Source organism: Vulpes lagopus, chromosome 7 (genome assembly GCF_018345385.1).
Source record: "Vulpes lagopus strain Blue_001 chromosome 7, ASM1834538v1, whole genome shotgun sequence".
Taxonomy (NCBI): Eukaryota; Metazoa; Chordata; class Mammalia; order Carnivora; family Canidae; genus Vulpes; species Vulpes lagopus.
In genome coordinates, this window is record NC_054830.1 from 25,386,511 (window position 1) to 25,413,966 (window position 27,456).

At 36.5% G+C, this 27,456-nt stretch overlaps 1 protein-coding gene across 1 annotated transcript in view; it reads right to left on the reverse strand.

The window, feature by feature from the left end:
- Positions 1-207: 207 nt before the first annotated feature.
- DENND6A (DENN domain containing 6A) overlaps positions 208-27,456 on the reverse strand; it is a 48,640-nt gene continuing 21,391 nt past the window's right edge. Inside the window, exons 5-20 of the mRNA XM_041761682.1 lie at positions 27,153-27,233; positions 25,207-25,312; positions 24,496-24,575; positions 22,993-23,055; positions 22,195-22,250; positions 14,669-14,791; positions 14,052-14,147; positions 11,559-11,653; positions 7,182-7,247; positions 7,011-7,075; positions 6,356-6,445; positions 4,673-4,726; positions 4,462-4,571; positions 4,161-4,263; positions 2,936-3,010; positions 208-2,471 (exon numbers count right to left, since the gene is read on the reverse strand). Of these exons, the coding sequence (XP_041617616.1) occupies positions 2,340-2,471; positions 2,936-3,010; positions 4,161-4,263; positions 4,462-4,571; positions 4,673-4,726; positions 6,356-6,445; positions 7,011-7,075; positions 7,182-7,247; positions 11,559-11,653; positions 14,052-14,147; positions 14,669-14,791; positions 22,195-22,250; positions 22,993-23,055; positions 24,496-24,575; positions 25,207-25,312; positions 27,153-27,233 (1,395 nt within the window). The 3' untranslated portion in view covers positions 208-2,339. The remainder of the gene's footprint in view (positions 2,472-2,935; positions 3,011-4,160; positions 4,264-4,461; positions 4,572-4,672; positions 4,727-6,355; positions 6,446-7,010; positions 7,076-7,181; positions 7,248-11,558; positions 11,654-14,051; positions 14,148-14,668; positions 14,792-22,194; positions 22,251-22,992; positions 23,056-24,495; positions 24,576-25,206; positions 25,313-27,152; positions 27,234-27,456) is intronic.

Below are 27,456 nucleotides of genomic sequence, written 5' to 3' on the forward strand. Positions count from 1 at the left end.
CAAAGGTAGATGCTCAACCACTGAGCACCCAGGTATCCCTCTCATTTGAATTTTTAAAAATAAGTTGGGAAGTAAAAGATAAAGTAAAATTTTATTAAAAGGTAAAAATAAGTTGGGAAGTAAGAAACTTATAATGTACAAGTTTTATTTATTATGCAATTTTTCAAGCATTCCAACCTTACTCAGAAATAACACAAGACATCCAAGTGCTTTAAAATCCAAGGCCTTTAATTCATTTTTCAGTAATGACCATAAATGCCTTCATAAAACCTCTTTTTCACGAAAATGGAAGGCACTAGGCATTACATAACACCCTGAAAACAGTGATTCCCTCTGATGCTGGTGGAGATAACATTAAATGACAGGTTTTAGATCTTAACAATATCTCCTTAAAAAAAAAAAAAAAGGACAACACTGAAAATCACACAAAAAATTACCAGTCTTTCTCAGATTCCCAATGCAATTTTCAGTTACTTTTACAAGTACATAATTTGAAATTAATAGATAAACCAGGTAAGTATGATATGGTTTTCAACATGTGTTAGATTTTAGTTAAATACAGTAAATATGAAGATACTGTTATTCTGCTACTTGGCATCCTTTGCTACTCTTTAGCTGTGCAAAATAAACTTGAAATTATACATCCTGTAGTGGCATAATTTAAAAGATCCTTGATATGACACTAACAACTTTCAAATTCTGGTCACAAACTGCATATAAATTGTAAGATTATTAAAATACTCCTTTTTGAAAAATAATAAGATGACCATTTATACCTAAATAAGGTTTCCCAGAAAGATATGAAATACTTTAGCATATAAAAGTAGTTGCCCCTTTTCCATAAGGACAATGTTGTTTCACAAAATAACTCATATGATCCAAGGCAAATGATTTCTTTCAAATGCCATATTCTCTCTATGACTTTGAGGTATGCTTCAAGAGACTGTATCCAGGAGAAAAGGGCACATTTAGGTATAAGACCACAGTTACAAACACAAAGAGGCTTTCTGGGTCAGGAGTGCCCTTAAGAGTTACATTAACAGAAAACAAGAGACAGCTTCTGAAGCCATTTCTTTTACAAACACATACAACTAAATTTGGTTACTGAGAGGGTAATTCAAGACACAGCTATTTACATATGTGCTATGTCATGTGTGGCTATTTTAAATAGTGGCTTCTGGAGGACACTCCTACTCAAACACAAACCAAACAACCTTACTTTACAAAATCACAATCTTCTATTTTTGGCAAGGTAGTATAAACAAAACAAAACAGAAACAAAATAAGCCTAGTGGTGCAATAAAAAAAACTAGCTTGCTTAACAGTGATTTAGGCAAAGTCCCCATGTCTAACAACAGTAGGGACAGTATTCTGAGAAATATAATGGGGGAGGGGGGAACCCCTACCAAACAAATAATGCTGAAAACTAATCTTATAATCAATCACTCACATGCCTATAACACAAAAGGTTTATGAATGCCTTTGACATGAGAATTCAGTTAAAAATAGCTGATTATGAGGTTTACAATTAGAATGTCTCTGGAAAACATCCAAGCTAATTAACCTAAACAGGTTCAACTAGTAAACGGTTAAGAAGAGATTAAACTCTTCCATAATTAATACTAGATGCTTGTGTTTGGAGAAACTGGTAAGACTAAACTTGAAATGATAATAGAATTTAATGAAATGAAACCTACATGACAACTGAAAAAAAGATCACACCAGGGCACTACTAATACACATGATGGGAGGCAAGAAACATCTTTAAGCAGTGATTACTCAGAAGAATGCCTTATAAAATTACATATCATAATCAAGTTAAGAAAAAGCTTCAAGACTAGCAGCTGGGCTTTGTGAAACATGTAGGACAACAGAAGGCACTACAAAAGCATTAATTACTTCTAACTACAGTCGGACAGATCAGTCTTTTCCTTCTTCTTAAGAAGATAGCCAGTGTGAATGTTATTTTTATATCCCCCTGAGTTTTAACATGATTGGGCAAAACAGCACCAATTTAAAAAAATATCTGCAATGCCAGCACTGCAGTTTGGAATCACTTAAACTGATGGCCCCACAGGTCTCTCATAAGAGCACTTTGAACACGATTAAAAATATAGAAATGCCTTTCGGCATTTCAGTATTAAAGTGGAACCACCACAGATATCCATTTTTCAAAATAATGCACTAAAAAGGTCTGTTTAGTCAGTATAGTCTTTCCACCCTGTAGCTAGCATTCACGGCTATTTTCCACACTGAGACATCTCCCTTGTGCGTTGGGTTGAAATGTCAGTATGCTTCATGGTGCACAATCTTTTTCGGCTGGAAAATCCTGGCAAGTGTCATGTCATGCCTGTTTTGAGCAGTATGCCTTGTAGGTCCTCTGGTAATGCTAAGATAATTGCATCTATGTGTGTCCGTAACTTTTCCATGGTGTCAGGTTTCACAGGCAAGCGCTCTCGATCAGCCTGCAACTACATAAGGAACATTTGGAAGCACTTAAATTATCCTCTCAGTCTGTATTAATATATTATATTCTCTAAATGAACAAGTTTAGTGGTCTGATGATTTGGAAAATTCAAATTTATACTAGAATTTACAGAAATTGTAAAAAAGCAAGAACATGTCATTTAAACAATATATTGTTGAGATCAATAAGACTTCTATATAAATGAATAGATAATATCTATAGGTACTAGGTGGTATTAGATATGTGACAATTTTTTTTGTAAAGCTCATTAGACTCCCTGTAAATACTTTTCAAATAATATGGCATCACTCTGATCTGCTTGAGTGACCAAGTATTTTCAGATTTACCATCAATTGGCCAATCTTAAGCGCTCTTGTTTTAAAAAGCTACTTCTGTTTCACATCATGAATTGTCACCTCAACTATGAGGAAAATATCTTTATGGATCTTTGCTGTTTTGGCTACATACCAGCTTATTTTTTAGCTTCAATACAAGGTCTACTGTTTCTACTTCTGTGTGTTTCTGGGTCCAGAGAAGTAAGTCCTAGAAGAATAAACAAAACCCCGATCAGTTAATACTCAAAATACTTTTCAAACTGCACTATTTTAACAGGCGAGGCTACTGAGCAGGAAGGATAGGAAGGAAAAGGAGAATAAAGATGTAACTCAGATATAGCATTAAAACACAAGAATAATTCTCCATATGATATTTTAACAATATTAATGAGATAATTTTTGACATCAGAACTAACAGTTGTAAATAAAATGTAAGAAACTCTTTTCTGAGGTAGCCCTTTTATATCAATGAAAAAACTGCAACTCAGAGTATAACACTAACCCCCATCCCTATTAAGTAGTAAGTAATTTATAAGGAACACTAACAAATTCAGATAACTGAACATGAATATATTACTGAATGTAAACTTTCACATCTACAAACAAGCTCTTCTTGGCTTATTTGTAGTTGCCTTCATTATATTCATTCTCTTAAAATCACAGTCACTGGGAGTTTATGATCAGAAAGTTCACTTCAAGGCTAGCGCACCTCAAGTTAAATAAAAATGAGACTATCCTTTATATTTTCACAAGTAGCTCAATTTAACATAGTCTGGTGACAAATTATAGATTATAAACAGTCAAAATACATTAAAAAATTGGGAATAGTTACTGAAAAAGGTGTTCAGATTTGAATCTTGATTCTAGCCAGTGCTATGCTAATAAATATTTAACCACCAATTCTCCAGGAAAAGTCTCTGGTTTGTATGTAGCATTTGCGAATGTGGTATAATACACCAACTGTAATCAATTTCAAGCTACCAACCTGAGATCACTGAACACAGAGTTGGGAAGAGATGTACACAGTTAGTTGGATCAGTAGAAGTAGGGCTCTAGCTCACTGCTGGCTCCATTACTTAGCAATGATACAATCTGAAGCAAGTCACTTAATTTATAATCCTTGAGGGTTTCATAATGCAAATTATAACACACCTACTTCAATGCATCATTGTGAGGATTAAAAGACATTGTCCATCTTAAACACCTACATAGCCCCTGGCACACAGCGCATGATCTAGAAAAGTTAGGTATTACTATTTACAAAGTAGTGGATATGGATATAATCTCCCAGCCTCTAAGGATAATCTTATCTTTATTTTCAATAGTTGTTAATCATCATATAAACACAGTTTTCTAACCTCTTCACAAAGAGCTTCTAAATGGAGTGCCTCCAATTTCTGGGTCATTTCCTTCCGTCGGGTCTTGAACCAACCATCAAAATTTGGAGATTTTAGAAAATGCCTATAAAAATAAATTTTAAAAAAGCAAAGTTTGATTATGACTTACTTCCTCTCCTTGATACCTTTCCTACCTATAGCTTGGAGAACCACGTGAAACTATGAAAAAAAATTTTTTTAATGTAAGTTTAAGTCCAGTTTTTTGTTTTGTTTTTAAACAAAGTTCTACAGATGGGTGAAAAAAGGGGAAAAAAAGACCAACCGGTAAAGTCCAATCCAATCGCCTTTTATTCTAGAGGTCAGCTGAGGTCCTGTTTTCTCAAGTGTTTTCATAAATTCTTCTGGAAGGAACTGTCTTAATTGGGGTGGACTCTAGAAATTATGACATACTGATTTAAAAATTAGAAATGGATATACTCCCAGAAGTTAATGACAGAGAACTCAAATAAGAATTTAATTGAATATAGTTATACCTTCCATGGAGAGATACTTTTCTGCAAAGGCATCAAGCTTGCCACGTATCTTTCCTAAAACCAAGAAAAAATTAACCTACATTAGGCATTCTTTTTTTTTTTAAGATTTTATTTATTTACTTGAAAGAGACAGAGAGTGTGAGCAAGTGTAGGCAAGGGCAGAGAAAGAATCCCAAGCACACTCTGTGCTGAGCACAGAGCCTCATGTGGGGCTCAATGCCATGACCCTGAGACCAGGACCTGAGCAGAAACCAAGGGTCGGATGCTCAACTGAGCCACTGATATGCCCCAAAGTTAGGCATTCTTACCTAGAGAGTTTTCAAAAACATTTAAACAGATGGGCTTAAAAAAAAAGGTTTACAAGCTTTTCATCATATGCTCTTTTAATAGACAGCAGCAATACATCACTCCCCATAACAGACATAGGAAAATTTAGACTGAATTGAGAAGTCAGACTTTCAATAAGAATTTAAATCTTATGTAATCCAAGGGACTGCATATTTTTAATGAAAATCATTAACCTTATTGGGTATGTACCAGAAAATGTACTCAATATTTTACATGCATGATCTCTTTTAATCCTTGCAACCATCCCATGTGGCAATTCTTACTGGGAAAGAGACTTTGAAAAGCTAAGTAAGCTGCCCAGGTCATGCAGCCTAAACCTGAATTCAGCCCATTCCTTAAGCACTACAGTAAAGTTCATTTCAAATCAAACAGATTTAAATGGAACAAAATTAACATCTACAGACCAAGAAAGAATATTTTGCTTCAATATATAATAGTGAAGATCTCCAGGTTGCTCCCATATGATATTCCTAGACGGATTACATTAATAACTAACTACCTGGCATCTCTCTCCAATTCAGGCTCCATACTAAGACCACATTATGGTACTGTCTGATACTGTGAGGCAAGTTTTAGTATTTTAATATGCTATTCTACAGAGTTTTATAGAAGGAACCATATCATGTAGTCATTTATTCCATAAGTATTGAGTGCTATCAGATACCAGACTGAGGAAAAGATAATGAACAAGACAGATAAGGTCCCTATCATTATGGAGTTAGCAGTCTCATGGATATCATATCAAATCATGCTCAAGAAAATAGTATCAGAGGGGTGCCTGGGTGGCTCAGTTGGGTTAAGTGTCCAACTCTTGGTTCTGGCCCACATTTGTGACCTCAGGGTCATGAGATCAGGCCCCACACTGGGTTCCTCACTCAGCACAGAGTCTGCTTGAGATTCTCTGCCCCTCCTCCTGCTCATGAGCTTTCTCTCTCTCACTAAATAAAATCTTAAAGTGGCTTTGAAAAAAAAAAAAGAAATAATATCAGAGAAAGAGGCTCCAGGTTAACCTTCTTTTAAGGTATAAATGCAATAATTATGTAGTATTTCATAATTATTTCATTTAAGATTCACAGCAACCCTGTAAGATAATTAGGAAAAGTGGAATTAGCCATATTTTACAGATAAAGAAATGAGGGCAGAGGAAGGAAGTGACTTGCCAAAGTTACATAGTTAATATTAGAAGACAGTCCAGGTCTCTTGCAAAGGGCTCTATTTTTAATCATCAAACACATGAGCAGGCAAAGCACACAACTGAAGGTTTTGTGGATGGGGAAAGCATTCACATATCCCTCAACTAATCACTAAATTAAGCAAATATGTGTGTTAACTTACTAATGGAATGATGAAGCTTTGTGTCAGTTCCAAAAAATAGCGTCGGAGAATAACGCTTTGAGCCTCTGAAGGACGCTTCTGTTGTACACCCTTAAAAGAAAAAGCAATGAGAACCTACATTCTAGTGTAAGAGAAAATAAAACAATGCATAATTATAGTAATTCAATTGATATGTAAATACATATTTTTACTTGATTTAAAAAGAACCCTAGAACCTCATCTTGAAGTAATTTAACTTGAAGTTCACTGTGCAATATCTTGTGGAAAAACCCTTAGAGCAAATCATCACTGTTCATCTCACACTTAAAAGTATCAGTTTACAATGAAGTGTTTTTATTTCATACTTGCTGTATGAGTATTATTTACATTTTCCAAAAAATGCTAACTCTTCTCTGTTAGATGTTAAACTACTTCATGGAAGAGTCTATAACTTTTTCACTGTAACTCCTAAGTTTCTAGAAAGACCAGTACTAGTTGGTAGCGGCAGCTCCACATTTCAAGCCCATAATCATTGCTGCTTTAATCTCCTGATTTTTATGAAGTTTTGGTTCAAAAGAAAGACCTCATTTTACATATCATACATAATGCACATACTGCCTAGATATTGCATACCTGCACAAGGAAATTTAAATTAATAATATAAGCAAGTAATTACCTTCTGTAATTGTTTTATGATCTCTTCATCTCTGTTTAGATATGGCTTATAAGAAGTATAAACTCCTAAAAAGAATAGAAAATAAGGTATATAGTAAGACCCAAGTACCCATATAAGTACATATTTAAGAATTGATAAAAATAATAAAATATAATAATAAAAAGTCAATACCAGGTTTAGAATCCAGTGTCTTTAGGTTCTTCAATTTTTTTACTTTAACCTGCTTAGGAATTTCACCTGAAGGAAATATCATAAAGATTCTTATAATTATTCAAGTTTTATATATTACAAAACTGGAATTTTGCAAGATTAATAATCCACTGACTGTTTATTACTTAGGGATCTTGTAGCTAAAGTATTCTTTTTTGTTAATTTTATTTATTTACTAGAGAGAGAGAGAGAGAGAGAAAGCAAGTGAAAGCAGGGGAAGGTGCAGAAGGGGAGAGAGAGAATCTCAAGCAGGCTCCACACTCCGCGCCAGAGCCCAATTGCAGGGCTCGATCTCACGACCCTGAGATCACGACCTTAGCTGAAATTAAGAGTCAAATGCTTAACTGACTGAGCCACCCAGGCGCCCCTAAAGTATTCTTCTTAATATCAAATAATATTCAAGAGTTTATTCCTGATACTTTAAAACTGGATAAAGGGAATGCTGGATTATTATAGCATTACAGAAAAAATGTATATAAATTATATAAAATGGGTATTTGATCTTTCATTAATATCCATTACTTAAAATTTTTCCTTTTGTCACTCAATTTATAATTTAAAATATTTGTGCCAAATACATGAAATTGAAAAATCTATGTGCCAAATATTAATAAAATACCCTTGAAGAGTAAATGGAATTGCAAGCAACTCCTATAGTATTCAAAAGTTTTCTGATACCTCCCTGTCTGTTCCTGCATTGTAGAAACTTACACTGCCACCAGGTGGTGACAGTGTATGTCACAACCACAGACCTGAGCCATAAAGGGATAGGCCTCCCAAGCAGCATATGCTTTGTTCTGGTCTTCGGGTCAAGAGAAGCTACAATCTAAACAACTCTCTAATTAGGAGAAAAATGCCCCAAGACAAGCACTTAAAAGGATCATTAACACACTACTTTTTTTCCTTACTCTTAGGCAGGGAGAGGTAGGACAAAGTGGACCTAAGAAGTGAAAAACAATCTAGAGCTTATCTAATTCAAGGCTCTAAATTGACAACATATTTTTGTTTAAATTTAAATGCTAACTACAGTTTTCTCTGGGGGTGGTTCTGCAGGAACACAGAATTTTCACTTGTAATCTTGTTAACAAATTTTAGAAGTATGTACTATGGTAAAACAGAGATTTCTGTAAACTCTCTACTTTGAAGTACTTTCAATCTTACAGAAAAGCTGCAGAATAATAAAAATGATATCCTAATTTTATTAATCGTCTCAATAATAACTTTAAACAGACACTATTAAATAAGTTGATATCAGGTACAAATAGACTGATTTTTTCCCATTGATTCAGTAAATGTTAATAAATGCAAGATACTGGAGATAAAAACTAGTTCCTGGTATCAAATAGCTCACAATCTAAAGGCAAAGTAAGACAAATTGAGATATATGACAATTTGGAAGGATATCTGCTGGGATAAACAAGATCCTATAGAAACACAAAAGAGTGTCTTGGCCAAAGAGGAGTGAAAAAATTATTGAGGTTTCCTAAAGGAAGTGGTATGTCTTATAAGAGAAATAAAAAGTTATCCAGGGGGGAAAAGATGTTTGAGGTAGAGTTGAGTCCAGAAGCATTAACAGCATGTTGCGTAAAGAGTTATACATAATGGTAAGGATAGTACTAGCCACCACATACTCCATCCTTATTTGTGCCAGTCCTGGTCTAAGACTACTGCATGAATGATTGCATTTAATCTTCTCTAAGAAGCAGGTTTTATCAAGTCCATCTCACAGATGAAGAAACTAAGGCATGGATAAAACTGACCTGGTATGCACCAGCACTGGCTCTTTCCTGCATCATCATCCACTCTGATTGGCCAATATCCCATTCAGATAGGTTGTTGGCTCTAGAGGAAAAACTTGTCCAAGGACACGCAGATAACATGGTTGAACCATGATATGGAATGAGGCAGTCTAACTCCTGAGCCATCACTCTTATCCACTATACTACAGAGGTAGGAATGAAGAATATGTTAAGACAGGCAAGAGATAAAGCTACAGAAGTACTCAAAGGTCAAATCAAGAGGAACTATAAAGATGTCTAACATCCAAGGTGACTGAGAGATCAGAACCATGAGCATGGCAGGCAGTGGATGGGGAGACTGAGCTGACAGGATCAAATCTGCATTTAACACATTCTCTGACACGAGGTGGTGATAACGTAAGCCACAGCTACAGGCCTGAACTACAGATAGACAGTACTCATGAGCAGGTCTGCTGTGTTGCACAAAGGAGCTTGAAGTGAAAGAGAAAATCCCAGAGGATAAAATAGAAGCATTGTGGAGTACTGCTCCTGGGTAGATACAGAAACTGAATGAAGCAAGAGGTGTGCGGCAAGGAATGAACAGGGAAGACAGGGAGCCCCTGGAACTCTGTGGAAGACAGAAAGCCATGAAGCTTTGGGGACAGACTGAGAGAAGAGCAAAGTCCAGAAATACCCAAGTTTCTAGAATTTTTTTTTTTTAGATTTTTATTTATCTATTTTACAGAGGGAAAGAAAAATTGTATGTATATGTGAGCAGGGGGAAGGACAAAGGGAGTGAGAGAATCTCAGACAGACTCCTCACTGAGCCTGGATCCGACTCAGATGCTTTTAGTCTAGATTAAGAGGACAAAACCATGAAAATAAATGTCAATATTAAATTAAGATTCTAAAAAATGTTCCATATCTTCTTATAGCTAAGCCTCTGGTGACTGCTGTATTCTAAATTATCACTAAATCATAGAGAGAGGATACCAGTGAAATGGCAGGTGACTATGACATTTACAGAATGCCATGAGTCAGGAACTCATCTAGCAGAGAATTTGAGGCTAAAGAGGCTGTTCTAAGAACACACAGATCTGATAGCCAGTGAAGTTATCTGCTCCTTCCTCTATTTTTTTAAGACTTTTAAGGATTTCAGTATAAGATTGAGTCTAGTGTTTGTAAATAATAGAATTTAAACAGTTATTGCTTCAGTCTAACATATCTATGTAGATTTATGTATATACTGGAAAGAATATCTCATAAATATTAAATAATATTTTAAATATATCTATGTACACCAAAGGAAGTCTTTTTTTTTTTTTTTTTTTTTTTATTTTATTTAGAGAGAAAGAGCATACACAAGCCAGCAGGAAGGGAAGAAGGAGAGGGAGAAGTAGGCTCCTTGCTGAGCACAGAGCCTGATGTGGGGTTTGATCCCAGGAGCCTGGGATCATGACCTGAGCTGAAGGCAATTAACCAACTGAGCCACTCAGGTGCCTCAAAAGAACTATTTTTTTAAAGATTTTATTTATTTATTTCTGAGAGACACAGACAGAGAAGCAGAGACATAGAGGGAGAAGCAAGTTCCCAATGGGGAGCCCGATGCAAGATCAATCCTGGGACCAGGATCATGCCTTGACCCAAAGGCAGATGCCTAACTGCTGAGTCACCAAGGCGTCCCCTCAAAAAAGTCTTTAAAAGTAACATACCATAAAGTTATTTAAAAGTATTTTCAGGGATCCCTGAGTGGCGCAGCGGTTTGGCGCCTGCCTTTGGCCCAGGGCGCGATCCTGGAGACCCGGGATCGAATCCCACGTCAGGCTCCCGGTGCATGGAGCCTGCTTCTCCCTCTGCCTGTGTCTCTGCCTCTCTCTCTCCTTCTCTCTGTGTGTGTGACTATCATAAATAAATAAAAATTAAAAAAAAAAAAAAAGTATTTTCAATATCTCAAGTCTCACTATTTCAATAAACAACCCATGACTGTCCAGTGAGGAATGTCAGAGAGACCATTAAATTATCATCTAAGTTAACAAAGCTTCTAATCTCTGAATTATTTTACTCATTTAAATACATTCATACATACATACAGTCATAATACAACAGTTACGACAGGCCAAATACTATTTATCTCTTCTTCAAGGAAAGCACAACCTTTGACCATTCCTTAATACAACTGCCAGAGAAATGTATAATACTTGAGACCTAGCAGAGAATTTTGTGCCAAGGTGAATAATTCAAGCTTCTACAAGGTTTTACTCAAGCAATGTTGGAAATTCCCATTTAATTGGGCTTGTACATATACTAAAAGTCGCTCAAATTTTGAGGCTTCGTTGTTGTAATTCATTTCATGTTTATAACACTAGAATATTAGATGTACATGTTTTCCTAGGAGGACATGATGGGTTACACATAAAAGAATCTGCATATTTTAGTGGGAAGTTATGCTCTTCTCCAAAGGCCCTTATTCAGATCGCCTCCAAAAAAGCTTTCCATTAACATAATTAAAAAGTAATTAAGAGATGAAAACAAAGGGGAAGAAATAAATCTGCTCAGCCAATTCACATACTAAAAACAGAACACTGAGTTTATATTTTACCTGCAGGTTTAAGGTCTCCTATTCGAATAATGTGTGGCCAGTGCTGGAGTGTTTTTGCAAAAAAAGGGTTGGTTACTCCTAATATGACTGAAGGCCTGCATAAAACAAAACAGAAACAAAGTGAGAAGAAGAAATATGTTCCAGTGAAGAATAGTTTATAATTTCTTTAGACTGAACAATAGATCATCTCTTCCCTCACTCAACGCATTACGTATCAACTGTCTGCCAGGCATCATGTTTAGGACCAGGCAAGTGAAGATGAAAAGACATGGTCTTTCTACAAGCATACAGAATGAAAAGCATACATACCCAATTACAATGCCACAAAGCAGAAAATAGAGAAGGTGGTATAAAACATACGATAATTACAAAGAAGAAACGATGTCTATCAGGGTATTCAAAGAGCTTTACCAGGGGTGCCAGGGTCGCTCAGTCTGTTAAGCATCCAACTCTTCATTTCAGCTCAGGTCATGATCTCAGGGTCATGATCTTGGGGTCCTAAGACTGAGCCCCACATAGGGTTCCACACTCAGTAGAGTCTGCTTGAAGATTCACTCTCCCTCTCCCTCTGTCCCTCCCACCACCTGCCCCCACCATGTGTGTACATGTTCTCTCCCTAACATAAAAAAATCGAAAAACAAAGACAGCTTCACCAAAGAGAAGACATTTGTGCAAAGATATGAAAGATGAATAGACGTTCTTTCCAAGTGGGTATGAGAGTTAAAAGTGATGCAGGAGAACAAATAGTATGAGCAAATCAATGAAGTGAGATCATGGTGTGCTTGAAGAACTACAAATAGCTCAGCATTCCTACAGCATAAACCGAGAATGATAAACAATCAGAAATGAAAGTAGATGGGCAGATGCTGGCCAGATTATTAAGTACCAAGTTAATACGCTAAGAAGTTTAAAAATCTTATAGGCATGGGCAGCCCGGGTGGCTTAGCGGTTTAGCGCCACCTTCAGCCCAAGGTGTGACCCTGGAGACCCAGGATGGAGTCCCACGTCAGGTTCCCTGCGTGGAGCCTGCTTCTCCCTCTGCCTGTGTCTCTGCCTCTCTCTTTCTCTCTGTGTCTCTCATGAATAAATAAATAAAATCTTTAAAAAAATAAAATAAGATAAAAATCTTATAGGCAAATGGAAGGTACTAGAGAATCAAATGGAAGGATGCCACATGAATGAAAATGTAGGAAGATCACTCTAGGGGAAATCTGGAAGATGCTCTACAAAGAGGAGAAGGGGTTTGGGAGAATGCAACAGCAGATATGACAAAGACTGGAGATAGTAAGAGCAGGAAGAGACTTTTGGGAAACATAACAAATATTACTATGAGAGAGATTTAATGGTGTTGAATTGATGGAATTGGTAAAACTTGATGTGGGGCATATTAAGAAGGAGAAATTTATGAAAACTTAAAGTTTTTGATAACTAAGTGAAAAGTAGTACCATTCATGAAAAGCAGCATGGGTTTAGGGAAGAAAACAAGGAGACAGAAGGAATTCAGTTTTATACATTTAGTTTCAAGTGCCATTAAGATGTCCAGGTGGTAAAGTGGTAAAAAACAACAACAAAGCCCTGGACATAGGTCTGCACCTTGCAAAGATGTGGGCTAGGCAGATAAATTTCAGTCATCAGTATATGGGTGTTAACAGAGGCAGTGGATATAGATAAGATTCCTCAGAAAGAATTATCAGTCTGAAATCAGATCCCAGAACACAGCACTGAGAACACCAACATTTAAGGTGCTGGCAGAGACAGAGAGATCTGCACAGGAGACTGAGATGCTTCACCAGAGAGCCAGGTGAGAGTGGTGTCAAGGATTAAAATGCTTTCAAGCTCAACAGCTTAAATGCCGTAAGAAAGGGAAGGCAAGAAAAATAGGGCAGAATGTGTTCATGGGGTTGGCCAGAAAGAGGGTCTTGATGACTATGCAAGAATGACTTAACTAGAAGTAGAGAAATCCACCTGTACACACTGAGAAGCAACCAGAAAACCAAGAGGTAGAGACAGTAAATGGAGATTTTTTGTTGTTATTCTAGAAATTTAGTTATGAAAAAAAGGTGAGCAATAGAGCAGAAGCTAAGAGAGAAATGGTAAGATAATTTTTTCCCCTTTGACATACTGGGAAGAATTTTCATGTTTCCATGCTAATTCAACGAAGAGGAAGAAGAGGAAGAAGGAAAGGGAAGTTATAGAGCAAGAAAAGATAACTGATGCTGTAAGAGGCCCTGAAGTAAGGCAAGAAAACAGAACTCAAGGCCCTGAAGTAAGGCAAGAAAACAGAACTCAAAGTATAGTCAGATGGCTATTAATGATAATACAGCTTCCACTAATAAAACTATTCAAAGAAATAAGATTGACAGCTGAAATGTAGAAGTATTATAAGCAGCTCCTAATATAAAATCAAGGTGCCAATAAGCTCAAGATTTAATTTTAACATAATTTGGTTATACAGGTAATACTTGGTCAATAAAAGTTATTTTGTTTACTCACGGGGCTTGAGTACGAGTAGTATATTCTTTGAATTCGCTGTCATGAATAGTGAAATAAGGTCGGAAGTCACTGAAGTACTTTAATGGAGAAATACAGCTGTGGAGCAAGAAGAATATTTAAAACAAAGGACACAAAAATTAAAGGCCCTACTCAATAACTATAAAACATCAATACACTAAGTATACTTAACAATGAAATAATTTATTTCAGTAAACAGCAAATTCATTTTAGAAAACCAGAAAGACAGTGGAAATGTGTAATAATGTGGAATAATGTGTTGAAAAAACACTAGACTTGGGGCTGAAGATGGGGTAAAACTCTGGCATTCTCATTCCCCAGTTAATACATCTTTTACTAGACACTGACTATTCACGCAACTAATATTTGTCAGGTGCCAGCTTTGTTTAAGTGAATGAATGTTTACTGCTTGGAAAACAAAAACCTGGTTCCAGCCCTCATGGAGCCTGAATTAATTTTCTCATCCATGAAACAGTACAATCATGAGCATAGCCTTCTAACAAGGCAGGCGGTTATGTGGATCAATGCAATCAGTGTACAAACATATCACACGTGGGAAAATGCTGCAACTATCACCATCAAGAACCAAATATACTCACTTAACAAGTGCCAATACAGTCTCTGATGACTCTGATGGTGATGGTGCCATGACCACAAGGGGCTCCCCCAACAGAACCAGCTCCCAAAGCATCTGACTATGAAGGAAAACTGGGCAGAAACATCTGAAAGATATTTATACAGTAGAAGTGTTATTTATCCAATTGTTTTTTCTTTTAATTCTTAGATAATAGTTCTAAAAATTTCATATTGATATAAATTCTTCCAGCTATTTATACCTTGTTGTGATATACAAATTCATTTAGAATATAGTAATGCATAAGTCCCTTTTATCCACATAAAAACATACCAATTTGACTCATTCCAATTTTTAGAAAATTAAATGCAATATATTGACACACAAATGGCTAACAAATAATAAAAGCATATAAAATAATTAAATTGTACCATATGTAGACCTATTTCATAATATTGCTTTCTTTCATTTGCATTTCTATTCTGAATATTTTGAAGAAAACAAGAAAAATTAATTTTCCAAAGGATGTTCACAGAATGTACTTATTTTAAAAGCTAATGCTGGAGATCCCTGCGTGGCTCAGCGGTTTGGTGCCTGCTTTTGGCGCAGGGCATGATCCTGCAGACCCAGGATCGAGTCCCACATCAGGCTCCCAGCATGGGGCCTGCTTCTCTCTGCCTGTGTCTCTGCTTCTCTCTGTCTTTCATGAATGAATGGATAAATAAAATCTTTAAAAAATAAAAATAAATAAATAAAAGCTAATGCTGGGCAGCCTGGGTGGCTCAGCAGTTTGGTGCTACCTTCGGCCCAGGGTGTGATCTTGGAGACCCGGGACTGAGTCCTGCGTCGGGCTCCAGGTATGGAGCCTGCTTCTCCCTCTGCCTGTCTGCGTCTCTGCCTCTCTCTCTCTGTGTGTCTCATGAATAAATAAATAAAATCTTAAAAAAAAAAAAGAAAAAAAGCTAATGCTTTCAGGGCACCTGGGTGGCTCAATGGGTTAAGCATCTGACTTAGGCTCAGGTCATGATCTCCAGGTCCTGGGATCTAGTCCCACATTGGGCTCTCAGCTCAGTGGGGAGTCTGCTTGTCCTTTTTCCTCTGCTCCTCCGCATGCTTGTGCTTTCCACCCCCCCGCTTTTTCAAATAAATAAATAAAAATCTTTTAAAATTTTTAAAAATAAAAGCTACTAGTTTCATATTAAAAAATGATGAAAACAAATCACAAGGGGAAGTTCTAATGCTAAACAACAGAATGATTTCCTGAGCATATCCTTCCCTTACAAAAATGTTCCTTATTTTTATAGGAGCCCTGGAATTAGATGGGAGCCTATCAGGACACAACTCTGGTACACTACTTAGCCTCAGACATTTGGTAACATACTTACTTAGCAATTTCCTCTTATTAGGGTAATGATGTTTCCTAGTAGATTAGAAAATATCTACTTATAAAAATCATAACCAATCTACCTAGTTGAAAACACATACACAAAGAGAAGGAAGGAAGGAAGGAAGGATGCTTAAGTGCAAAAATATAAAACATATTTGTGAAATGGAAATTAGGGAAAGTTAATTTTAACTATTCAAAGGCAAGAAAAAATGTGAAGGAAGTAGGAAAAAAAGAAAAGAACAAAAACAAAATAATAAACAGTTCAAGGATAAAGCAAGGGAGGTCTTCCTCTTTCTTTCCTAAACAATTTGATCCTAAAGCAGAACATGTGCATGGTAGGCATCTCTGCCAGGAAGGAAAGGAAGACATCCTGGTTCAGAGGAGGGTGAGAGGGCCTGTGTGAGATGAGGGAGATATTCACATGGAGGAGGTGGCTTTCTGTGGGGCTTTTGGAACCCAAATGTGGTAAAGAAGGTGTACATGTGTGGAGGTCATCTGATTTGGGGTGACAGAGACCAAGAAGTGTGAGAGGCCTGGAGAAGCACACTGGTATAGAGTATTAGAAGTGTGCTGATGTTGCCAATGGTGGGACATAAGAGCAGGGGAAATAGGGTGTTCACATGGAAAGGCCTGGAAAGAGGTGTAGAAGCACAGTAAGATAGGGAGGGCATTCCTATTGGGGTTAGCCTAGCACAAGAAAGGCATTCCTATTGGGGAGCCAGAGCACAAGAAAGGTGAGGATGGCATCCATATGAAGAGGGGGCCTATGTACAACATAGAAGCCTAAATGGGGTAGGAGAGTAACCACATGGGGGTCAATCTGGCATGTGTAGAGCCTGGGAAGGTTAAAGAAGGCAATCCATGAAGAAGGGCAGCTGGGTATGGAGTGTCAGAGCCTAAAAAGGGTAAGAAAATCATTAGCACGGAGGAGAGGGTTTAAGCAGAGATGAGAGATTGGTTACTAACAAGGACCAATCAAATAAATAAATTAAGGATAATAAGAGGTAGTTCCTCAGAAAGGGAAAGGAAATACAAATACAGAAAGGGAGAAAACTAGAATGAATCCTGTCTTGTAGGATTGGAATTGGGGGTAGTGGTGGGACTTTATGGTTTTCAATATAGACAGATATAAAAATAAATATAGGTGATCCTTGGGTGGCTCAGCGGTTTGGCGCCTGCCTTTGGCCCAGGGTGTGATCCTTGGAGTCCCGGGATCGAGTCCCACATCAGGCTTCCTGTGTGGAGCCTGCTTCTCCCTCTGCCTGTGTCTGCCTCTCTCTCTCTCTCTCTCACTGTGTCTCTCCTGAATAAATAAAATCTTTTATATATATATATATGCAAAATCTTTTTTATATATATGCAAAAATGTATATATATTATATACCAGCATGTATGTATGCACCCCTTTACAAATATATATATATATCCCCTATATATATAATATATATATCCCCTAGCTCTGTCCACTGGGAGGGCCTAAAATCAGTGATATCCCAATAGCAATGAGTAAAACTAGTACCCAGATCTTGGCTTCTGAATCCTATTCTCCACTAAAAAAAAAAAGTAGAGAAATGGCTGAATCCAGAGCTAGGGAGGAAAAAAATACAAGATAATCTTGGAACCCAAAAGGACTGAAAACATATGTCCATACAAAGGCTTATACACAAATGTTCATAGTAGCATTACACATAATTGCTAAAAAGTAAAAACCATCTGAATGCCCTTCAGTGAATTAATGAATAAACAAAATATGGTATATCCACACAATGGAACATCATAAAATGAACAAACAATTCATTGCTACTGCATGGATAAACCACAAAAATGATATGCTAAGTAAAAGAAAGATGCAAAAAGCCACAGATTTTATTATTCTATTTATATGGTTTGGCCAAAATAGGCAAATCTATAGAAATCAAAAGTAGATTAGTGATTTCCAGGGGCTGGGGGGAAAGAAGAAATGGGAAATAATTGCCACTAGGAAAAGGGTTACTTTTTGAAGTGATCAAATGTTCTAGAACTAGATAGTAGTAATGCACAACTTTGGGAATATAGTAAAAACCAATGAACTCTATATTTTTGAAAGAGTGAATATTATGGTCTGTGAATTATATATCAATTTTTTTTAATTAAAAAAGAACACATAAGCCTGGAACATCTTACACTAGAAAGCAAGGAAGTATTTAAAGAATGACAAGAATAAAAAAAAAAAAATAGAGGCCATTTGAAGTGAGACAGGTCTCACTAGCCAAGTTGAGGACAACTGAAACATCAAATGAGAATAATGGACTTTAATAACCTATTGGAAAACCAGGAAACCAACAGTCCATATGGATATACACAGTATGATGTTTTAAAATATGTCTAAAAATTCTTTGACACCTCCTTTAAAACATGGAGCCTAATTCTCCCTTTCTTAGCTGTAAGCTCAATTAATGGCTTACCTGTAATGAACTGAATGAAGACCGTACACAACTTTGAAGGTTGGGTCATAAAAGACATATTGGCTTTAGCCTGGTCTCAGATCATTCTGAATACTGTGAGAACATTCAAGCTGCCCTATGGCCAGGTCCACATGGCTAGAAATGAGGCCTCCTGCTAGCAGCCACAAGGAACTGTGACCTCCAGCCAGAAGCCAAGTAAGTAAGCCTTTAAGGGAAATAGATCCTCCAGCCAAGACCCTCATGCCCCACTTGTCCAACTGACTAAAATCCTGGCTGATATCTTGACTGCAACTACATAAGAGATCTAGAGCTAGAACCATCTAGTGAAGCTGTCCCCAGATTCCTAACCCTCAGAAGCTGTATTAAGTAATATTTGTTCTTTTAAGCCTCAAGTATAAGTGTAACATAGTTACCCACAGATAACACAGTTTCAAAGTGCCCTATACAAAATAATCACAAGAAGGAAAACAAATAGTTTATCAATTAAGAAGCTTGGAGAATATCACAAAGTAAACATCATCAGTAATGAAGCAAGTTATCTCCTTGCCAAAGACACAGAGCTTGAATCTAATTTGAGTAAATCACAAACAAATCTAAATTGAGGGATTTCCTGTAAAATAACTGTCCTGTAATACACAACATGCTCAAGTGTATGAAAGAAAGATTGAGGATCTATTCCAGAATGAGAGAGAGAGAAACTGCAGAGGCATGACAAGTAAGTACAATAGATAATTCTGAACTAGATAGTGTTGTGACAACTGGTGACATCTGAATTAATGGTATTAATTTATCAATGTTAATTTCCCAATTTTGATGGCTGCATTAACAAGACTTGACCCAGCACAAAGGAGATAGATCCCTACATTCAAATGCATTTCTGCCACTCAGCTTCAAACATCTTTCCAGGTCTCAGTCCTTTGCTCTCAAGCTTATTACTCTTGGTATAAAAATATCACCTTCAATATAAGTGATAAACACTTATTCACATGAATAAACATACAATGTAAGTTCTCTACATACAAAACAAAGACTGTTGTCCTGAATGAAGGACACATCTGAGTGTCAGATATTAAATGCTCAGCACAGCACTATCTCTGTGTAAGCCTATCATGTTTGACTTCTAGTTTTCTCATCTTCTGAGCAACAAGAATGAAAACAACAAACTCACTCAACTTTTTTTGAGATTTTATTTATTTAAGAGAGAGAGAGTGTGTCCTACCTAGAGTAGGGGGAAGGGCAGGAGAGAGAAAGAGAATCTCAAGCAGACTCTTTACTGAGCATGGAGCCAGATATCTGGCTCCATCTCACAACCTTGAGATCATGACCTGAGCAGGAGGCTTGCCCGACAGCCATCCAGGTGCCCTTCACTTGTCCTACTTTAAAAACAAGAACATGTCATTCATAATCAGAAGAAAAGATACATGCTAATAAAAAGTGTCAGTGGTAGGAATAATTAATTACCAGAAAAGCAAAGACAACTGATAATAAACTGAAAAGCATTTATTTTTTTTTTTAATTTTTATTTATTTATGATAGTCACACACAGAGAGAGAGGCAGAGACACAGGCAGAGGGAGAAGCAGGCTCCATGCACCAGGAGCCCGACATGGGATTTGATCCCGGGTCTCCAGGATCGCGCCTTGGGCCAAAGGCAGGTGCCAAACCACTGCGCCACCCAAGGATCCCCTGAAAAGCATTTAGATTTGCACCCAGCAGTTCAAAAGAAAACATGTCTAGTAACCAAACTTTGTTAACTTATGCCAATTCTTTAATTTATTCCTAAGTATCAAAAGTATAAATGGTAGGTGTGCCTGAATAGCTCAGATAGTTAAAGGGACTGACTCTTGGTTTCAGCTCAGGTCATGATCTCAGGGTCATGAGACTGAGCCCCACGTGGGGCTCTGTGACATGCATGAAGCTTGCTTAGGATTCTCTCTTCCTCTCCCTTTGCCCCCTCCCACCTGCTTGTGTGCAGGTGCTCTCTCTCTCTCTAAAACAAGAGGTGGGGGCACCTGGGTGGCTCAATCTGTTAAGCATTTGCCTTTGGATAGAGCCCCACATCTGGCTCCCTGCTCAGCAAGGAGTCTGCTTCTCCCTCTGCCCCTCCCCCAGCTCGTGCTCTCTCTCTCTCTCTCTCTCAAATAAATAAAATCTTTTTTAAAAAAGTAAAATAGTAAAAAAGAAAAAAAAAAGTAAAATAGTATGCATCCTTCTTAGTATATTTTTCCTGTGATAATTATTCCTTTATTTGGGGGACACTCCCCCTTTTCATTCTAAGAATGCTACAATATTTAATTTTTATTTTTTTATTCTTTTTTAATAATATTTAATTTTTAAAAGAAAACTAATTTTTAAAATAAGATTTATAATTTACATACAGTAAAATTCACATTTAATAAAGATATAGAACACTTCCATCACTCCAAAGCTTCCCTTGTCCCCTTTGTAGTTGATTTCCCTCCCCCACTCCTAGGCAACCACTGATTTGATGCCTTTCCCTTTTCTAGAATATCATGTAAATGGAATCATTCAGTAAGTAGCTCTTTAATATATGGCTCCTTTCAGTAAGCATGATGCTTCTGAGAGTCCCCTACACTGCAGACTGTATCAAGGCGCACTCTTTTTTTTAAATTGCTAAGTAGTATTCCACACACATGCATAATCACAATTTGTTTATCCATTTACCAAGTTATGGACATTTGCATTGTTTCCAGTTTTAGGCTGGTATCAATAGAGATGCTATAAATATTTGCATACAGGTCTTTGTGTGGATATGTGCTTTCATATTTATTGGGGTAAATTCCTAGAAGTGGGATTACTGAGCTGTGCTAGGGCCAAGTGTATAAAACCAATCAAGCATATAAAACTAACCACTCTCTGAAGGAGTATTCCATGCAGTTTAAAGGTCACACATCCACAAAAGTCTATACACACAAAAAAACCAAACCCAAGAACCCATTCTAAATCTTTTACATGACTCTCAATTACATGTATGACTATTTAAGAACTGCTCAGCAACAGCAATGGTTTCTCAAGCTAGAGTACACATCAGAACCGCCTAGGAGCTGGAACTTGAGCATCAAAGATTTCTCTTCAGCTGGTCTGGGCAAAGCACAGGCACCAGTACTTTTTCCTTTTCTAAGTGCTAGATTCTCTTTCCCTTTTTTTAATTTTGCATCATGAAAAGTTTCAAACATACAGAAAAATAAAGACAGTAGTGTAAGAACCCTCATTTATATGTCTAGAGTTAACAATATTTTACCATTTTTACTTTATTAGTTTTTTTTCTTACTGAAGTATTTTTAGAGTCTCAGGTTCTACTGACTGAGCTAGCAAGGCACTTCTCATCAAAGTATTTTAAAATAAAATACAAACTGCATGACATTTCATCTCAAAATACTTAAAAATGCATCTCTAAAAAGTAAGTCCATTTTCTTTCATCATTACCATTCTCACACCAAACCAAACAAAAAATAATTTGTTTCTACCATGTAATACCCAATCTATATCCAGATTTCCCTATCAAAGCTCATAATAGACAGTCAGGGATGAACCACTGATTTATAATATGTGAAATATAATGAGTATTTTCTTCCAGTGTTTTGTTTTTTTACCTATCCTCCTTCCAGTTTTTTTCCATATGTAAGAAAACATTCATTTTCTAAAGAAATTCAAAACAATATCACAAAGTAAAAGAGAAAAGGGAGTTAATAAAATTTACCTGAAAAGATCCACCTCATGAACAGTAGGTAAAATAACAGATATATGTGTGTCTGCCTGAGATAAAAAAGAAAGAGTACAAAAGATGTCACTAAAATTGACAGTAATTGATTTTGAAAATATCTATCTTGTGATCAATAAGCCATGTTGCCCTATCTTTTAAGATTCCCTTCCTCCAGGAACAGCTACAAAGAGAAGGGGTCTTAGCAATCTCCCCTAACACAGTAGAAGATCAAAGATGAAAGATTCTTTGCATAAAGTACTAATCCAATAATCAGATGTCAGATTAATTCACAACTGCATGAAATACTATCGTAACACTAGTTGATACATATAACAGGCAAAATTAGTTTTCCCACTGCTTTCCATTTTAATTCGCTTCAAACAATGGGAGTGCTAATACACCAGCTAAAACATTTCAAATAAAAACTTCAACCCCACCCATGAACAGATGTAGCTTTGGGGGAAATGAAAGACAATCATAACTACAGAATCCTTTGACTGAGTTTCCTACAAACAAGTCTGTTGACTACTCTTCTAAGAGGTTTTTTGTATTTTCCCCTAGACCTCACTGTAACAGTATATATTCTGAGTTCTCTAGTATCTACCAGATAACAAGAAAAACAATCTGAGAAACATTAGAAAGTTTATTATCAATTCATTACAAAATTATTTAATGGAGTATTTCAGTAATATTCAGAAATATATCATAAACTCAAGAAACTCTGCATTTGCTAGTTTAAGAATTCGGTTAAGGAGACTATATATGCTAGATTACTCTGCTACAGTACCACACTACCTGCTGAGTTAACTGCACTATTTGAGTTGTCCCAGGCTTGTCATGACATGTGGGAATCCGTACCTTAAAGAGAAAGAGAAGAAATTAACTTTGGATATAAAAGAGAAGAATGTCCTTTATATAATTTGTGAGTCCCATTACAATGAGGGATCATAAACTCTCTTAACCACTAAAAAAGTACACTCAGCAATGCCTAAAAAGCCATAAAAACAAAGTATATCAGACTTAAAAACTACAGTCTTGGGATCCCTGGGTGGCGCAGCGGTTTGGCGCCTGCCTTTGGCCCAGGGCGCGATCCTGGAGACCCGGGATCGAGTCCCACGTCGGGCTCCCGGTGCATGGAGCCTGCTTTTCCCTCTGCCTGTGTCTCTGCCTCTCTCTCTCTCTCTCTCTGTGACTATCATAAATAAATAAAAATTAAAAAAAAAACTACAGTCCTATTTATCTTTAGTCACAGCAGAAAGTTAAGTGAACTGAGATCTTCATATTCCCAGACACATGGAAATCACTAACTCGCTGAGAACCAAATGTGCTGAAAAACAGAAAAAGGGCATCAGCTTCATACTGCTTCTTGTTTATTGTTCCAAACTTTGCTTAATATACACACACCCAAACACACCCTCTCAAGCTTGCCCAACTATGGGATAAATCTAACAGGAAATCATGAGAACTCTCAACCTAGAGCTATGAGTACTACTTTTGATGATCTCCCAGGGAAAAAACAGAACACATCCTACAGAAGTGAGTACATCTAAAAACAGAGCATTGCCAAAAATAAGTCCAACTTGAAGATGAATTGCAAGAGCACTTAGAGAACATTCATACAAAGCCTGAGAGCAAAATGTAAATTCATTGGAAAAAAAAATAAAAAAAGAAAAAGAAAGCAAAAGTGAATAGAGCATAATACCCTGGGATAGACATGTCTGGTCTAGCACTATACATCAAGAAGATCATTTAAAACTAAGAACCACGGCTTTCCTAATTTATTTTCATTTTTACTAATTTATACTCAATTCGACAAGTATTCTGCAATGCCACCCATCTCTGGAGGGCCATGGAGTTGCAGAAGTCTAGAAGGTGACTTTTTTTTTTTTAAGATTGTATTTATTTATTCATGAGAGACCAGAGCGAGAGGCAGACACATAGGCAGAGGGAGAAGCAGGCTCCCCGCAGGGACTCAATCCCAGGACAACCTGAGTCAAAGACAGGTGTTCAACCACTGAATCACCCAGGTACCCCTAGAAGGTGGCATTTACATTCACATGTATTATATAAGAATGATACCTCCATGTAAACTCTACAGGATGAAATGGGACAGATGGCCCCTGGAGTTATGTGACTAATGACTCTGCAACAGAATGGACTATGGTATCACTTTACTCCTCACATACAAATGAAAGCAGTAATAGTACTGAACATCATTAGGAAGTTAAAAAGCAAAACTCATCTATAAACTTCCTAGAGTTCCTCAGAAAAAGAGACAAATGAAATAAAAGGTATTACCTTCATTACAACCCCCATAATAGGCAGATGTAATGTCTTCCCTGGCACTGGGGCAGGCCATCGATCAACATCATTACAAGCTGAAAAATAAAACATTTCCTTATTATAAGTTCAAATATTAAAATATGAAAAATGGAACATTAGAAATTAGAACTCCACTTTCCATAGAACTCCACTTTCCACTTCCTTCCTTGGAAGGTGGAGGATAAAAGGTAAAAGAAAAAAAAAAAGGTAAAAGAAAAGTAGTGAAAATATCTTACATATACCAGAAACATACCTGTGTTCTAGGATATGAATTGGTTTATAAATTTTTTAAAAGCAAAAAAAAAACAATAGGTTTAAAAAAGGGAGTTTTCCTATTCATCTAACAAAATTAATATAAAAGCATACCATCTGATAGAGGTCTCTGTATTGAGGGACATAAAGATTTCTTTAAACAGTATTCTGAGAAGCAAAACTGTCAACTCCATATTTATTATTATCCTAATAAATAGGCATCATCTCTGTTGCAAAAGGAGACAAGAACAGATATGGTCTTTGGTGTTGTTAGGTAAAGGTGCAGAATAGTTTTTTACATCTCTCTCTTCTACCATATAGCCCTTAAAATTCTTAAATTTTTTAGAAAGCCAACTTTATAATTATCAGCCATTTCTAGCAAAATTCTTAAAACTCCTTCATAAAGGTATCTAACTCATATAATGTTTAACTTACCTGCTTCCAAATAAGGTTCACTCTTTTCAAAATACTCTGGTGCTATTTGTTTGAGCACAGTATGAAAAAAATGAATATAAGGTAGTTTGCTGATCAAAACCAAGGACTGGAGAGAAAAAAGAAACATATATTTTTTTAAATTTTCCTAATGATTGTAATTTAAACTTGTCATTTCTTACATACTCAATTACTAGCAAGCTAAAATCAGCAAAAAGTGTGGATTTTCAAATAAAGCTTTTGCAGTGGATGGTTAAAAGAAAAACTACATAAAACTATAGTCGCAGAATGTAAAAAGTTTAACCTAGTACTACACCTTAAGAGCATAAGGACACATTCACAGATTCTCCTGCTCTTCAGGAAAAAGAATTTCCTAACAGACAAATGTTATGGATAATTTCCAAAGCCTCACTACTATTTTCATTAGCAAAGCAGTATTAGGAATTAGCTAGATGAAATCTTCCTAATACCGAAAGAGCAAACTGTTATGCTTTTTCAAACTAAGACCTATGATTGTTCTATTTTAGTTTTCAATAGTTATAGCCATCTACTTAGAAATTGAGACTTGGGGTGCCCAGGTGGCTCAGTGGGTTAAGCACCCGACTCCTGATTTCAGCTCAGATTGTGATCTCAGGGTCCTGGGATCAAGCCCCACATTAGGGTCTGTGCTCAGCATGGAGTCTGCTTGTCTTTCTCCCTCTGCTTCTCCCCTACAGTGTGCTTTCTCTCTCAAATAAATAAATAAAATCTTTAAAAAAATTGTGACTCTATAGTTGGATCATTTCAGACATGAATTATGCCATTCTTTTTAATCTATTTTTCTTGAAAACTCCTTTTTACTTTTCCATCCAATATCAAGTAGTAGTCAATGCACATTCTAGTTACAAAAGGTAAAAGTGTGTCACAGTTAGCTGGGATTAAATCAGAACCAATTTTTTATTTTTTAAACTGGTGGTTGGAAATTTTTTTAAGGTTTATTTATTTATTTAAGTAATCTCTACACCAAACATGGGCTTAAACTAATAACCCCAAGATCAGGAGTCGCATGCTCTTTTGACTGAGCTAGCCAGGTGCACCCAACTTTTTTTAAGAAAATAAAATAATTGTACATTTAGAGTGGAAATAGTAATGACTAAGATGTTGATGAGGTGTATTTACTGACTCTCAGCAGTTTATTTTTTATTTTTATTTTTAAAAGATTTTATTTATTTATTCATGAGAGACAGGAGAGAGAGAGAGAGAGAGAGAGAGAGAGAGGCAGAAACACAGGCAGAGGGAGAAGCAGGCTCCATGCAAGAAGCCTGATGTGGGACTTGATCCTGGGACCCTGGGATTACGCCCCGGAGCCAAAGGCAGATGCTCAACCACTGAGCCACCCAGGCGTCCCAACTGTTAGCAGTTTAAAAAAGATACTGCAGGTTTTTATTAGCTGTAACAATACTACAATCATCTGTTTATTCTTTCTCTCATTCCAAAATGTGATTTTTTTTTTAAGATTTATTTATTTATGATAGACATAGAGAGAGAGAGAGAGAGAGAGAGAGGCAGAGACACAGGAGGAGGGAGAAGCAGGCTCCATGCTGGGAGCCCGACGCGGGACTCAATCCTGGGACCCCAGGATTGCACCCTGGGCCAAAGGCAGGTGCTAAACTGCTGAGCCACCCAGGGATCCCCCCAAAATGTGAAAATTAAGCAGATTCTTTTGGCTTTTGACAGTTTCATATAGTATCCATAATTTACCATCAGGAATTTAGCACAGAGATAGCAGAAAAGCAAAATTCAATACTATTTAAAAATCTAGGGACAGGTGTCTATAATTCAAAAAAAAAAAAGTAAGTTGTATGTTTAAAGATAAAATATCAAAGACTTTAAAGACCATTCTTCCTCACAGTTTCCATTTTTCTAGCCGTAATATAAAAATATTTTTCCTTAGTATATACAAAATTTACCTTCTGGAAGTAGCCTCTTTTTAGACTTTTATCTCGAACTTGTCGGAAATACACATATCCATAAAAATAAGCAGGATCCTTCTATGAAAGAAATGACAAAAAAATACATATTGCTATCCTTTAATATTAACATAACACTGCTTTATAAACCTGAACTGAAATATGAGTTATACACAAAGAGCTACTCAGCTTATGTTCTTTATTCATATTCATACCAGTTAGTAGAAGTCAAGAAACAATCAAATTCTGTTTTCCCCAATGCTATATATATATTTTTAAATTGTACCTATAATTGAGTTAGGGG